The sequence below is a fragment of the Schistocerca serialis genome, chromosome 9, assembly GCF_023864345.2.
Source record: "Schistocerca serialis cubense isolate TAMUIC-IGC-003099 chromosome 9, iqSchSeri2.2, whole genome shotgun sequence".
Lineage (NCBI taxonomy): Eukaryota > Metazoa > Arthropoda > Insecta > Orthoptera > Acrididae > Schistocerca > Schistocerca serialis.
Genome location: NC_064646.1, coordinates 507,966,256 through 507,978,436, shown reverse-complemented (window position 1 = coordinate 507,978,436; position 12,181 = coordinate 507,966,256). Strand labels below are relative to the sequence as shown.

The window sequence follows — 12,181 nt, the reverse complement described above, 5'->3', positions numbered from 1 at the left end:
TGAGTGTCACACGTCTATCATAGCTTCCAAGACTTTTGAAGACTCACAACGGTGACATCCTTTAAAGCCTGTACCACAAACTGAGATTCATACCTTTATATGTGGAACATGGGAGGCTTTTGGTTCCACACCAACAAGAATCATCTCAATTTCAGGTCAATGGAATGAAAACTGAATCTAATATAATCTAATTTATATCTGGTGTGGCTGCATTTGATTATGATCTATTAAATAACTATGTTAATCATAAATTAGTCATCACAGAGAGTAGCATAAAAATTTGACACCATAATGCATTAAAAAGGAAGGGAGAAATGGTTGGAATGCGTTCTGGTGGCAAAATCTCGTATCCAGTACTAGGTGAGCCAGAAAAACCCTAAAAACTATACTTCTGCGTGGATGTAATGAGTTGAGGCATTTTTTAAAAATATAATTAGAAATTATAAAGCAAGTTTTTTTATTTGACGTACAGCAAAATAATATAAACACATTCATTATGTACCTACATACCAGCATTACATATATTTTTTATAAATACGTCTCTACACCACTATATACACACAGACATCTTGTAAAATTACTAGCTCGCTTACTCACCATCACTCATCATAATAAAACTACTGATATGTGAGCGAAGCAGCAGGTAGCAGCCAGTAAACTAATAAACCCACTGAATGTAGCTAAACAGGTACTGAAACAAGTCTGAGTGAAAACAAACCTACAAAATGGCGACTTGCATAATGTGGAGCTCCTCTCAAATTTTTCTTAGCTATCACGGAAACAAGACGAACTGCAACATTCACAAGATGAGTATCCAGAAATTTCATAACTCTCCACACTACAACCTTCTTTTAGACTATTTCAATGACACGATTAGCACACATTCGAAAAGCTGCTCGAAAATAAAGTTACTGTATTCTGAATGCTATTACATCAAAATAAGACAACTCCATTGTGCAAACTGTATCACACTGTAATAAGACACAAATGGCACAGCCACGATGAACCAAAGTTTATTCTTCTTCCACATACAAGCAAATGACCTAGAAACAGTCCAGGTACAATATAAATAATTGCTGACAATAAGAACAAACAAGCACAAGAGCAAGTGCTGGCTGCAATGTGCTTGTGAAAAGGAGGGCTCTGGTAGTTAAGGTGGGCAGATGTTGAAACATCCACGGCCTCTGCAGAGGATGCTGTAGCCGATGACAGCTGCTGCGAGAGACTTCGGGCCAGAACTGGTGAGTACGGGGGGCAGCAGGGATGCAGTCAGTTGTGGTGGTGTGCCACCAGCCCATCACTGGCCTCAGCAACTTGGGACTGTCGCCTGAATCCATTTCAGTCAGCGGCCAAACCCCCAAGCCCAGACTGCAGAGGCAAGAGTGAACTGCGACGAGGGATGTGCCAAAAGTGGCAGTGGGGTGGCACGAGCAGATGCAGGAGGGTGTGTGACTGGCAACCGTGGAGCATCTCCATGGGACTTCGATCCTCCACCGGCGTAAACTTATAGCAACTCGAGAAGCGTGTCGAGGCATTGTCTGTGGAGGAGTCAGTGACATACTTCTTCACTCGAACCTGGAATGTGCGGACGAGACGCTCCACCTTACCACTACATTGGCGGGGGAAGGGGGGGTGGGAATGAGGCGCAGTCGCGTGGCAAATGCCTCTATGGGTGTAGAAATTGTGGAAGTTCTGAGACGTGAAATGTAGACCTTTACCTATCGTAATCATATAAGGCAGTCTTTAAATAGTAGAAATTTTGGAGATGACCTGAATCACAGCTGCGGCTGACATCAAAGGACAGCAGATAATGTATGGAAACTTAGAGAAAGCATCAACACCCAGTAATAGTTAAGGAAGGGTCCCACAAAATCAACAGGCACGTGTTCCCACGGATGCTGCAGTGTGGGCTACAGAGAAAGCATTGTGGGAGCTGCTGCCTGTTGGGTAGTACACTGACATCAAGTCAAAAAAAGATGTACGATGTCACCATCAATACCAGGCCAAAACAAGTTCTGACAGGCCAATAACATAATCTACAAGAACCTCCAATGTCCTTGATGAAGGAGCACATTCCACTGTAGGATGGCTGGGATCGCAACTTTAGGTGACGGTCCGAATGTTGTTAAGAGAACATCAAATACCAAAAGGCAGTGATAGGGCAAAATAGTTACGCAAAGGATCAGAAGCCCTGCCCGAAGGCCTGTCCAGCTGACAGTGCTGAATGAGGTGAACAACTCAACGCAAAATAAGATGGGCACGGACAGCTGCTGTGATTCGGGAGCCTATAATAGGAAACCACTCCACTGTGTGTTGCACCTTAATATCTAAGTGAAAACAAAGGCGTTCAACCTTATCAAAAGTGGGATCTGGTCCCATCGGAAGCCGGGACAGCACTTTGGCATTGGTATGCTGTGCGGTGGGCCAAAGTGTATTTCACAGTCGTAGTGAGACAGCCCAATGCTGGAGGCAATGTGCTGTTTTGTCGAGCAACAAAGCAGAAGGTCTGAACAACAAAACTGAGGGCTCATAGTCAGTAATGAAGTGGAACTTACACCCACACAAGAACAATCAAAACTTTTTTCAAGGCATAGACGATAGCAAACACTTCCTTTTCAACTTGGGAGTAGCACTGCTGGGCGGAATTGAGTTTTTTTGACACACAAGCTATCAGACATTCAGATTAATCTTCATATCAATGTGCTAGAACGTGCACGAATCCATATTGAGAGGCATCTGTAGCCAACACGGCCAAGATGGAAAGTAGCCAAACATGGAGGAGAAAATAGTTTATATTTCAAAAGCATGAAGGCGTGCTCGCAGCTCAGTGTCTACTGAAAAGAAACATTCTCGTGGAAAAACTCGTGGAGGGGATAGATCAAATGCAGCCACACTCAGAAAAAAATTGTGACAGTAAACAATTGTACTGAAAAATGCTTGGAGTTCTTTGACATTTGTAGGGTGAGGCAGAGCTGTGACATGATTTCATTAAAAATAAGCACCATTCTGAGACACCTTAATACCCAAATACACAATATATTCCTAAAAAATGCATGACTTGGTCAAGTTGCATTTCAAGCCTGCAGTAGGTAAGATCATGAACAAGATGCATAAGTTATGTAACTGCTCTTCCATTGATGCACCTGTTATGATGATATGATTGAGATAGTTGATGCATCCCAGATTGACATTGTCAATTGTTCCAAAAAAATGCTGAAAAATTACTGGTGCACTAATCAAACAGAAGGCACTGATATTGGTACAACCCAAAGGGAGTGTTAATCACAAGAAGCCATTTCGGATCCTCATCCAAAGGAACCTGTAAATAGTCAGTTTCAGAGAAAAACTGGCCCTTAGTGAGTTTACTCAGTAACTCGTCCAGATGGGGTAAGTGTCAATCATAGACTGAGCATTAATTGAAACTTTAAACTTGCCACAGGGGCGAAGCTCATCAGTCAGTTTTTAAACAATCACAAGGCGGGTAGCCCACCCAGTCAATGTAATAGGTTATATGATCCCAACAACATCAGCCAGTCCAATTCTGATTTCACTTGATCACGCGCAGCCCTAGAATACGGCATGCATGGGAAAAAAATGGGCCACGAAGTTAGTGGCACAATTTAACCCACTCGAGAAGACGTTTGGGAACCCAGAACACACAGAATCTGACTTTCGGTAAGGGATCTGATTGAATATGAAGGACACCTTATTCAACATAGAAAAGCACTAAAAGCACCCAGACCGAATAAATCTGCAGTAACAGCATCACAGACTACCAAAAAAGTCAAGGAATAAACCACACATCTATACATAGTGGGAGCCATAAATTGCCCCAAAATCAAAGTATGCTGCTTGTTGTAACCCACCAAATATCGAGTAACCGCAGACAAAGCCGGAGATCAGAGACTTTGTCCATCACTTGTACTTTGATAAATAGTTTGTTACGATTCGTAAGCACTGAAGATACACATTTACCATCCATGTCCAGGTAGATACCATTTTCCTTGACTTCCGGAAGGCATTTGATACAGTTCCGCACTGTCGCCTGATAAACAAAGTAAGAGCTTACCGAATATCAGACCAGCTGTGTGGCTGGACTGAAGAGTTTTTAGCAAACAGAACACAGCATGTTGTTCTCAATGGAGAGACGTCTACAGACATTAAAGTAACATCTGGCGTGCCACAGGGGAGTGTTATGGGACCATTGCTTTTCACAATATATATAAATGACCTAGTAGATAGCGTCGGAAGTTCCATGCGGCTTTTCACGGATGATGCTGTAGTATATAGAGAAGTTTAGCATTAGAAAATTGCAGCGAAATGCAGGAAAATCTGCAGTGGATAGGCACTTGGTGCAAGGAGTGGCAACTGACCCTTAACACAGACAAATGTAATGTATTGCGAATACATAGAAAGAAGGATCCTTTATTGTATGATTATATGATAGCAGAACAAACACTGGTAGCAGTTACTTCTGTAAAATATCTCTGAGTATGCATACGGGACAATCTGAAGTGGAATGATCATATAAAATTAATTATTGGTAAGGCAGGTGCCAGGTTGAGATTCATTGGGAGAGTCCTTAGGAAATGTAGTCCATCAACAAAGGAGGTGGCTTACAAAACATTCGTTCGATTTATACTTGAGTACTGCTCATCAGTGTGGGATCTGTACCAGGTCGGGTTGATAGAGAACATCAAAAGAAGAGCAGCGCATTTCGTCACAGGGTTATTTGGTAAGCGTGATAGCGTTATGGAAATGTTTACCAAACTCAAGTTGCAAACTCTGCAAGAGAGGTCCTCTGCACCGTGGTGTAGCTTGCTGTCCAGGTTTTGAGAGGGTACATTTCTGGGGTATTGAATATATTGCTTCCCCCTACTTATGCCTCCCGAGGAGATCACGAATGTAAAATTAGAGAGATTCGAGCACGCACGGAGGCTTTCTGGCAGTTCCGCGAACCATACGCAACTGGAACAGGAAAGGGAGGTAATGCCAGTGGCACGTAAAGTGCCCTCCGCCACACACCGTTCGGTGGCTTACGGAGTATAAATGTAGATGTAGATGTAGAGGTACATGTAGGGGGTGGGGAATGACACACAGATGTTACATGTCCTTTTCTCATACAGTTGATCCAAGTTGCCCAGCACTTAGGACACTCATGTTGATTGGAACTGTATGGGCAAAATGGGAGCACAGAGTGCGACCGTTGTTGTTGTTGTTGTTGTTGTTGTTGTTTAGTATGTTCCCATCCAATGTGGCATGGAAGCCATGTTTGTACAGCCGCCACGTTGTCCTTCCCACAAGAACAGACTGTCGCCTGACGACCAGGAACAACAGTCACCACGGCAATGTCACACTACGTCACAATCTTACCACCAGCAGCACAAGATACTTCAAAAGACAGAGCAAAATTTAACACTTAAGTCAAAGAGGGATTCTTGCAATGTAGTGTACTCTGATGCACCCCTTTGGGAAGAACTAATCAAATGGTGGCATCACAACCACAGAATCAGTATAGGAATCATGAGGAGGATTGATAACAAACTGGCAATTGTAATTGCAGCCACTGAAATCAAGCCACCTAAGCCCCATAGGTTTTTTAGGGCTGTTGATGACAACAATAGAATTCTACCTACACACACACACACACACACACACACACACACACACAATGCAATGACAGGCATGTCTTTAGACACAGATTTCTGGAGGAGAAATCCAAGAAAGAAAGAAAGCCTTACATGGTTGGTTCAAATGGCTCTGAGCACTATGCGACTTAACTTCTGAGGTCATCGGTCCCCTAGAACTTAGAACTAATTAAACCTAACTAACCTAAGGACATCACGCACACCCATGCCCGAGGCAGGATTCGAACCTGCGACCCTAGCGGTCGCTCGGCTCCAGACTGTAGCGCCCAGAACCGCACGGCCACTCCGGCCGGCAAGCCTTACATGTTTTGTTCTTCCACACACAAGCAAATAACAGTTGAGAACACAGACACAAACAACGAAACACCCTAATTACTGATGTAAGCAGCTGCTGACAAAAAGTATAAACACAGTATGAGAGTGAGTGCCTGCTGCACAACACCTATAAAGAGGAGGGCTCCAGTAGACAGCACAATGGATGCTGTGCTGTGTCTACAAGTCAGGTGGCCCACCACAGGCAGCCTCTGGTGACAGGCCAGCACAAATGCCATTGGCAAAATATTTTAAGCGTAGTGCACTCAGGATCTGGTGCCGTGCAACGTATTACACAACTGGTTATAGCACAAACATTTTACACGGTGATCAATAGTGGAGATGCTGAGTCGCTGATAGGCACAACAGAAATATTTTCACATTTAAAGCTTTCGGCAAATGGCCTTTGTCAACAATAGATGCACATACACGCACACATCTTTACATTCCATCCTGGATTTTCCACTGTTTAATTCTCCAGCATCTCAGGCCAGCATTCTGGCCCGTATGAGGGGTGCTTGCTTGTGTGAGTGATTGTTGCATGTCTCTCTTTTACTAATAAAGGCAGTGGACAAAAGCTATATGTAAGTGTCCTTTCCTACATTGTTAATATTCCTACTTGGAGTTCCCATTGTTTGATTTTAAATGAGTCTGTCATTCTTAAAAGACAAAAAAAAAAAGACAACTCACCTGGCATGTGTGCACACAGATAATAGCAATAACCCAAACAAAGATAACTCTAACATTTACATTATAAATAATTTTAAATTACAAACAGGTATAAATGATGAGTGATATTAGTTATAGATTTTATCAGTATCAATCTGTCAATACGAGGCAGTAAATATTGAAAACATTTGCGAACTCTAAAAGGAAAAAGTAGAATGGGAAACATACCCTGTGTCTCACCTGGATGGAAATTATTTTTCACTCCATTTCGCCTAACACACACTTCTGAACTGACAGCTGCAGACATGTATGAATTCATCTCTATAGCACAAAGTGTCCATCCAGCCTGAGTGTCAGCGCTGTTATAGCGCTGGTGACACTCTCTTATCTTCCGCAGGTTCCCAGAACTATCATTAGAATTGCTTTTGATGTAGAACATTGGAAAGCCCCAGTCAATTTGCAGGAGTCCCATTCCCTCAGGGTTCCACGGGGCATTGTCGTCACACTTCTTCTGTCCTGAGTACCGATTGGGGCAGGTATCGTCAGGTGAATAGTGTTGTGGCAGATCAGTAGCTGTGTCATATGCGAGCAACACACCACTGACCTTTCCGGAATCACGCAATGGCAACAGCACATCCCTGCAGAGAAATGTGAAAGTAAGTTGTGCTTTCAAGCTACCAAATGTTAAGGCAGAAATTATTTACATTCATGTTATGTCACCTATGTTAGTAACAAAGCTGCAATATTTCAATTTCAATATATTTTTCAAAAAAAATAAACTTAATAATTTGGACAGCTTATCCATATGACAAAAATCTATTTTGTTAGCCTACAGATAATAGACGATGACATGTGCAAAATGGTGAGATCCTGTTACATCCATATGCAGATGATACTGCAAATGAAGCAAAAGACATAAAATATGTGAGGTAACAGCAGAAGAGGGAATAATACATGCCCACTCTGTAAATGAAAAGATATCAAATTATATGGTAATGTCTTACACTAAGGTCAGCAGAACACAACACAACTTAAAGATATGTACTATCAGATATGTACTATCAGTTGTTTTAATTACTTGTGCACCCTTTTCTCCTACGAGAATTTTTACACAGATTTTAGGGCTCAGACTGGAGTTACATGCTCCTGCACACACATATCCAACAAACTCCCATCTAACAAACCAAAAAACTGGGAATCCCTACCAATTCAAAAGAAAATTAAAAGCATATTACATTGGCCACTCCTATGACTTACTTTATTATTCAGATTCAGGCATAGAAAATTCCTGTTACTACACTGCAAGTGATGATGTGCATTATAAGTGCTGCATGACAAGTACTAGCGTACTGCAAAATAGTTTTCTGCACTTAGATATATAAGTAGCTTATTTTCTCCCAAAAAAAGCAATATAGTAAAGTAAATATTAAGCAGTCAGCATCAAAACACTGTCTTATGTATACCTAATGGTCAGGAGAAGCACAGATGTGCAACTGATTTAAATTTATACAAGGTATCTATTCTGAAAATAAAATTAAAACAATATGAAGCATAGTTATAGCAGAAATTGGAAAGCTTACTAAGGAACTATTTCTAGCAAATAAAAGTAATAATCAAGTAGTCCATGAAACTAAACCTACCACAAGCTGTTCTAACAATCACTTTCTAAATGTAACTTAGAAACTTTGTACAGTCAGTAAAAAGAAAAAGTATTGAAGTATATGCAACACTTGGCACTATAAGCATTCAATCGATCTGAGCTCACTCCAACGTCTTCCAATGAAATCAAGAAAATAATCATTAGCTCTCTTAAAAGAAAAAAATTTCATGGGGTGGATAACACTCCAAGTAAAATGTTAAGGGCATGTTGTTCTGGTATAGTTATTTAATGCTTCACTTGCACAAGGTATCTTTCTAGACAGACAAAAGTACACCATTGTCAGACCCCATCTAAGAATGGCACAACAGACATTAATAACTACTGACCTGGTCCACTATTATTTAATAATGACCGAAAGTACCGGTACCTGAAAATATAGGAGTCCGAATTAATCAGTTTTCAGAAAAGCCTCTCCATTGAACGTGGCCTCTACCATTTCACTGCACTATCTTATAAAATACTTGAATTATGAGATTTCACAAACTGGGAGTTTTTGTGATGTATCTAATGCATTTTACAGTACAAATCACAACATCCTTTTGATGAAGCTGAAAGTTTATGTCTTTACAGACATAATAAGTATGTGCTTCACTTACTATTCAATTGATAGTAACCTAAGGAACACATTAACTGGCTCTCGTGATAAATTTTATTCTTATTGGGACAAATTACTAGTCATTCCAAGGGGTTCAACTCTGGTACCACTTCTACCCTTGCCATAAACAACAAAAAATTATCAGTAAATGAAACATTCGAAATCATTATTGACTGGTTCTCAGTAAATGCTCTATGATGTAAAAAAAAGCCTTTTGTTCAGCTCTCTACAATGGAAGATATATCAGCATTAATTCCAAAACAGCATGGAACAAAGGAAGTATGTAAAAACTTACTGTTCAAAAATACCTGAGTGTGCATACTGATCAGAACTTGAATTAGGAATGATACAGAGCGATTCAGGAGTAATGTCACATAATTTGTGAGGTGAATTCCACATATGAAAATAAACTGAAAAAGTCCTATAAACATCTGTCCAGTTTTTGATTGTTACAGAAATGCAGTATGTTGAAGGCTACTCACATCCATGAATGGTTATGAAGACAAATGTAAATATTACTTATGGAAATGCTTTGTAGGTGCTGTGGCAGACAGAATAATGGTGGGACAGATGATTGGTCCACCCTACAATAGGTGTTCAAAAAGTCTCCCACTCATCCCAATGCGCTTGTCAGTGCATTGGAGTGTGTGTTGTGTTGCACATCGAAGATCTTCTAGCTGGGTCTTAATGTGGGCAACAGCGTCGGTGATGTGAGTGACAAGTTCTTCGCCTGTGTCCACCTTTGGAGTGTACACACCCCCCTTAAACAGCCCTATAAACAGAAGTCTAGCAGGGTTAGGTCGGGTGATCTGTCAGGGCAGTTGATGGGTCTGCCACAGCCAACCCACAATTGAAGAAATTTGTTATTCAGATACTGAGATGCTTGTTTGGTACAGTGAATCAGTGCTCCATCATGTTGCAAGTACATTTCTTGTTGTAGCTCTAATGTCAAGCCTTCTGAAAGCGCAGCTAGTCTTCTATCAGGAAATGTGCATATGCTGTAGCCATCATGCAATTTGGCAGGTACACATGTCCTATCAACAGGTCATCAATCATACCACACAAGATGTTCACTGAGAACCTAATTTGGAATTTTGTTTCCCAAGTGTCATGTGGGTTCTCCATCATATTGTATGAGAACTGCAGGTGTTCATGATACCACTACGTGTCAATCTGCACCCATCTATAAATAAAATTACTGCAATATGTCTGTGTGTGCAGCCAACCCTTCACAAAATTTTTGTCTGCTTGCTTAATCACCTCGGTTCAGATGTTTCATGGGCTGCACAAGGAATGGGTACAAACCCTCAGAATGCAGTGTACACCAATCACACATTTGTGGAATGCTGCTGAGTCTTGAGAGCAACACTCAGCACAACCAGGAGCACCTCTGAAGATGTCCAACGTAGCTTTGAATGGAACATCAGGGATAGAAGAGTTCCATGGACCACGGCCATACAACCCAGAAGAATTCTTCGCAGTATGTATGTGGTTGGGTTACATTTATCAAATTTTATTGTAGATTAATCTTAACAAAAAAATCCAGCTATGTAAATGTCCAGCATGTAGCACTGTTTTTATAGAGAAAATGTATCTTATTTATTCGAATGCATAGTTTCGTGGCGATGTATACTGATAAAATTTTCTTGGGCTTCCAGTCACATCCAGTAGTTTAAAATAAAAGTTGTTATGAATATAATTGACAGAACACACAAAGAACTGAAATAAAGATAAAGATCGGGTATAACTGAGGCAGCAGAGGCATTTATTTTACTAGGTTACAAGCAACTGGTGTAAGAATAAATAGTATTAAGGTGTATATTGATAGTTTGTTGTTAATAATGTATATCTGTATTTTGCCATTTTGTACAGTCTGTCTGTCTCATGTTTTTTTTAGATGTTTGTATATTACCAACTGCCTACTTCACTTGCTACATTTTTGTATTTATTCTTCCCATCAATCAAATTTAATGCTTCATGCATTAACCTGGATTTCTACAATTTTTTGTATTTTTTTAACTGTTCCTCTGCTGTCCTCGCTATTTTATCTACAATCTTGTACTATTGCATTTCTTTCATCTGTTACAGTCATTCATTACAACATCCTCCCCTTGAAATTCTCTACAACATGTGGTTGTTTCAACTATTTAGGCCTTGTCTCATTTACATCTCATCTCACATCTCTCGAATTCCTTCAACTTTAATTTGTGTTTGATGATCAATAAGGTCCACAGCTGCAACTGGAATTGTTTCACAGTGTAAAATATGATTTTTACATTTCATCTTATTGCTGCAAAATTTCAACATACCTGGTGTCTCCAGGTCTCTTCCACATACACACACTTCTTTCATGATTTCCATGGTGCAAAATTCTGTAAAATTCTACCTGGTGGCTTCCCTTTTCATTTCTTACCCCCAGCTTAAGTACTATTTTTTCCTTCTCATTTTGTTGTCCTACTGAATTCGAGTTTCCCATCACCAACTTTCAATCTTCCTTAACATCATGAAAAATTTCTTTTAACTCATACATGTCCAATGGCTTCCTCATCTGCAGAGTGAGTAAGCATATATACTTTCGTTACTGTCATCAGCCATGGGTTTGTGACCATCTTTATTACAATGAACCATTCATTGTGTAAAGTTCTCTGACCTATTTACTTGATTTAAAATTCCATATTGCAATCTGTAAAATGCCACATTTGATTTTTCTGATGATTGCATCTGCCTGAGTAGCTTCCCCTGGAGGTCAGGGCACCATTTTTCCCAAGAGGGTACCATCGTCATTGAGCCATAGATTTGAGCTGTACGTCCTCAGGGAACTTAACAGTTTTAATATCTCGTTGCTTTCAAACATTTCACAGTGTCAACACTGCACGGTCATGTTGGCTGTTATTATAAGTCAAAACAAGACACCTGGAGTAGGTGGGAGAACTGACCATGGCAAACTATCCCACATGATGTGCAATATACATTAGAAAAGTGGATTACCCTCAGACTTCAGGAAGAATACAAAAGAATGCAGGTGCTGACAGGTGTTGATATTATTGAACCATTTGTTTAATCCTCTTGATATCTGTCACAGTTACGAAATACTAACACAAATTATATACAGAAAGATGGAACGAGTAGTAGAAGTGGATCTGGAAAAAATCAGTTTAGGTTATGTATAAAACTAAGATAATCTGAGCCAATGCTGAACCTACAGCATACATTAGAAGATAGATCAAAGAAAGACAAACATTAGCTGCATTTGCAGATTTATAAAAAAGGTTTTTAAACTATTTCTGGGAATACACA

The 12,181-nt window shown here is 40.3% G+C and overlaps 1 protein-coding gene across 3 annotated transcripts in view; it reads right to left on the bottom strand.

Annotated features, from left to right (window-relative positions):
* Positions 1–12,181, bottom strand: part of LOC126418701 (nicastrin) — a 131,335-nt gene that overhangs the window by 84,051 nt on the left and 35,103 nt on the right. For 2 of the 3 annotated variants that reach the window (XM_050085597.1, XM_050085599.1), the window contains exon 4: positions 6,858–7,267. In XM_050085597.1, the coding sequence (XP_049941554.1) occupies positions 6,858–7,267 (410 nt within the window). The remainder of the gene's footprint in view (positions 1–6,857; positions 7,268–12,181) is intronic. The other variant, XM_050085598.1, reaches the window with a different exon arrangement.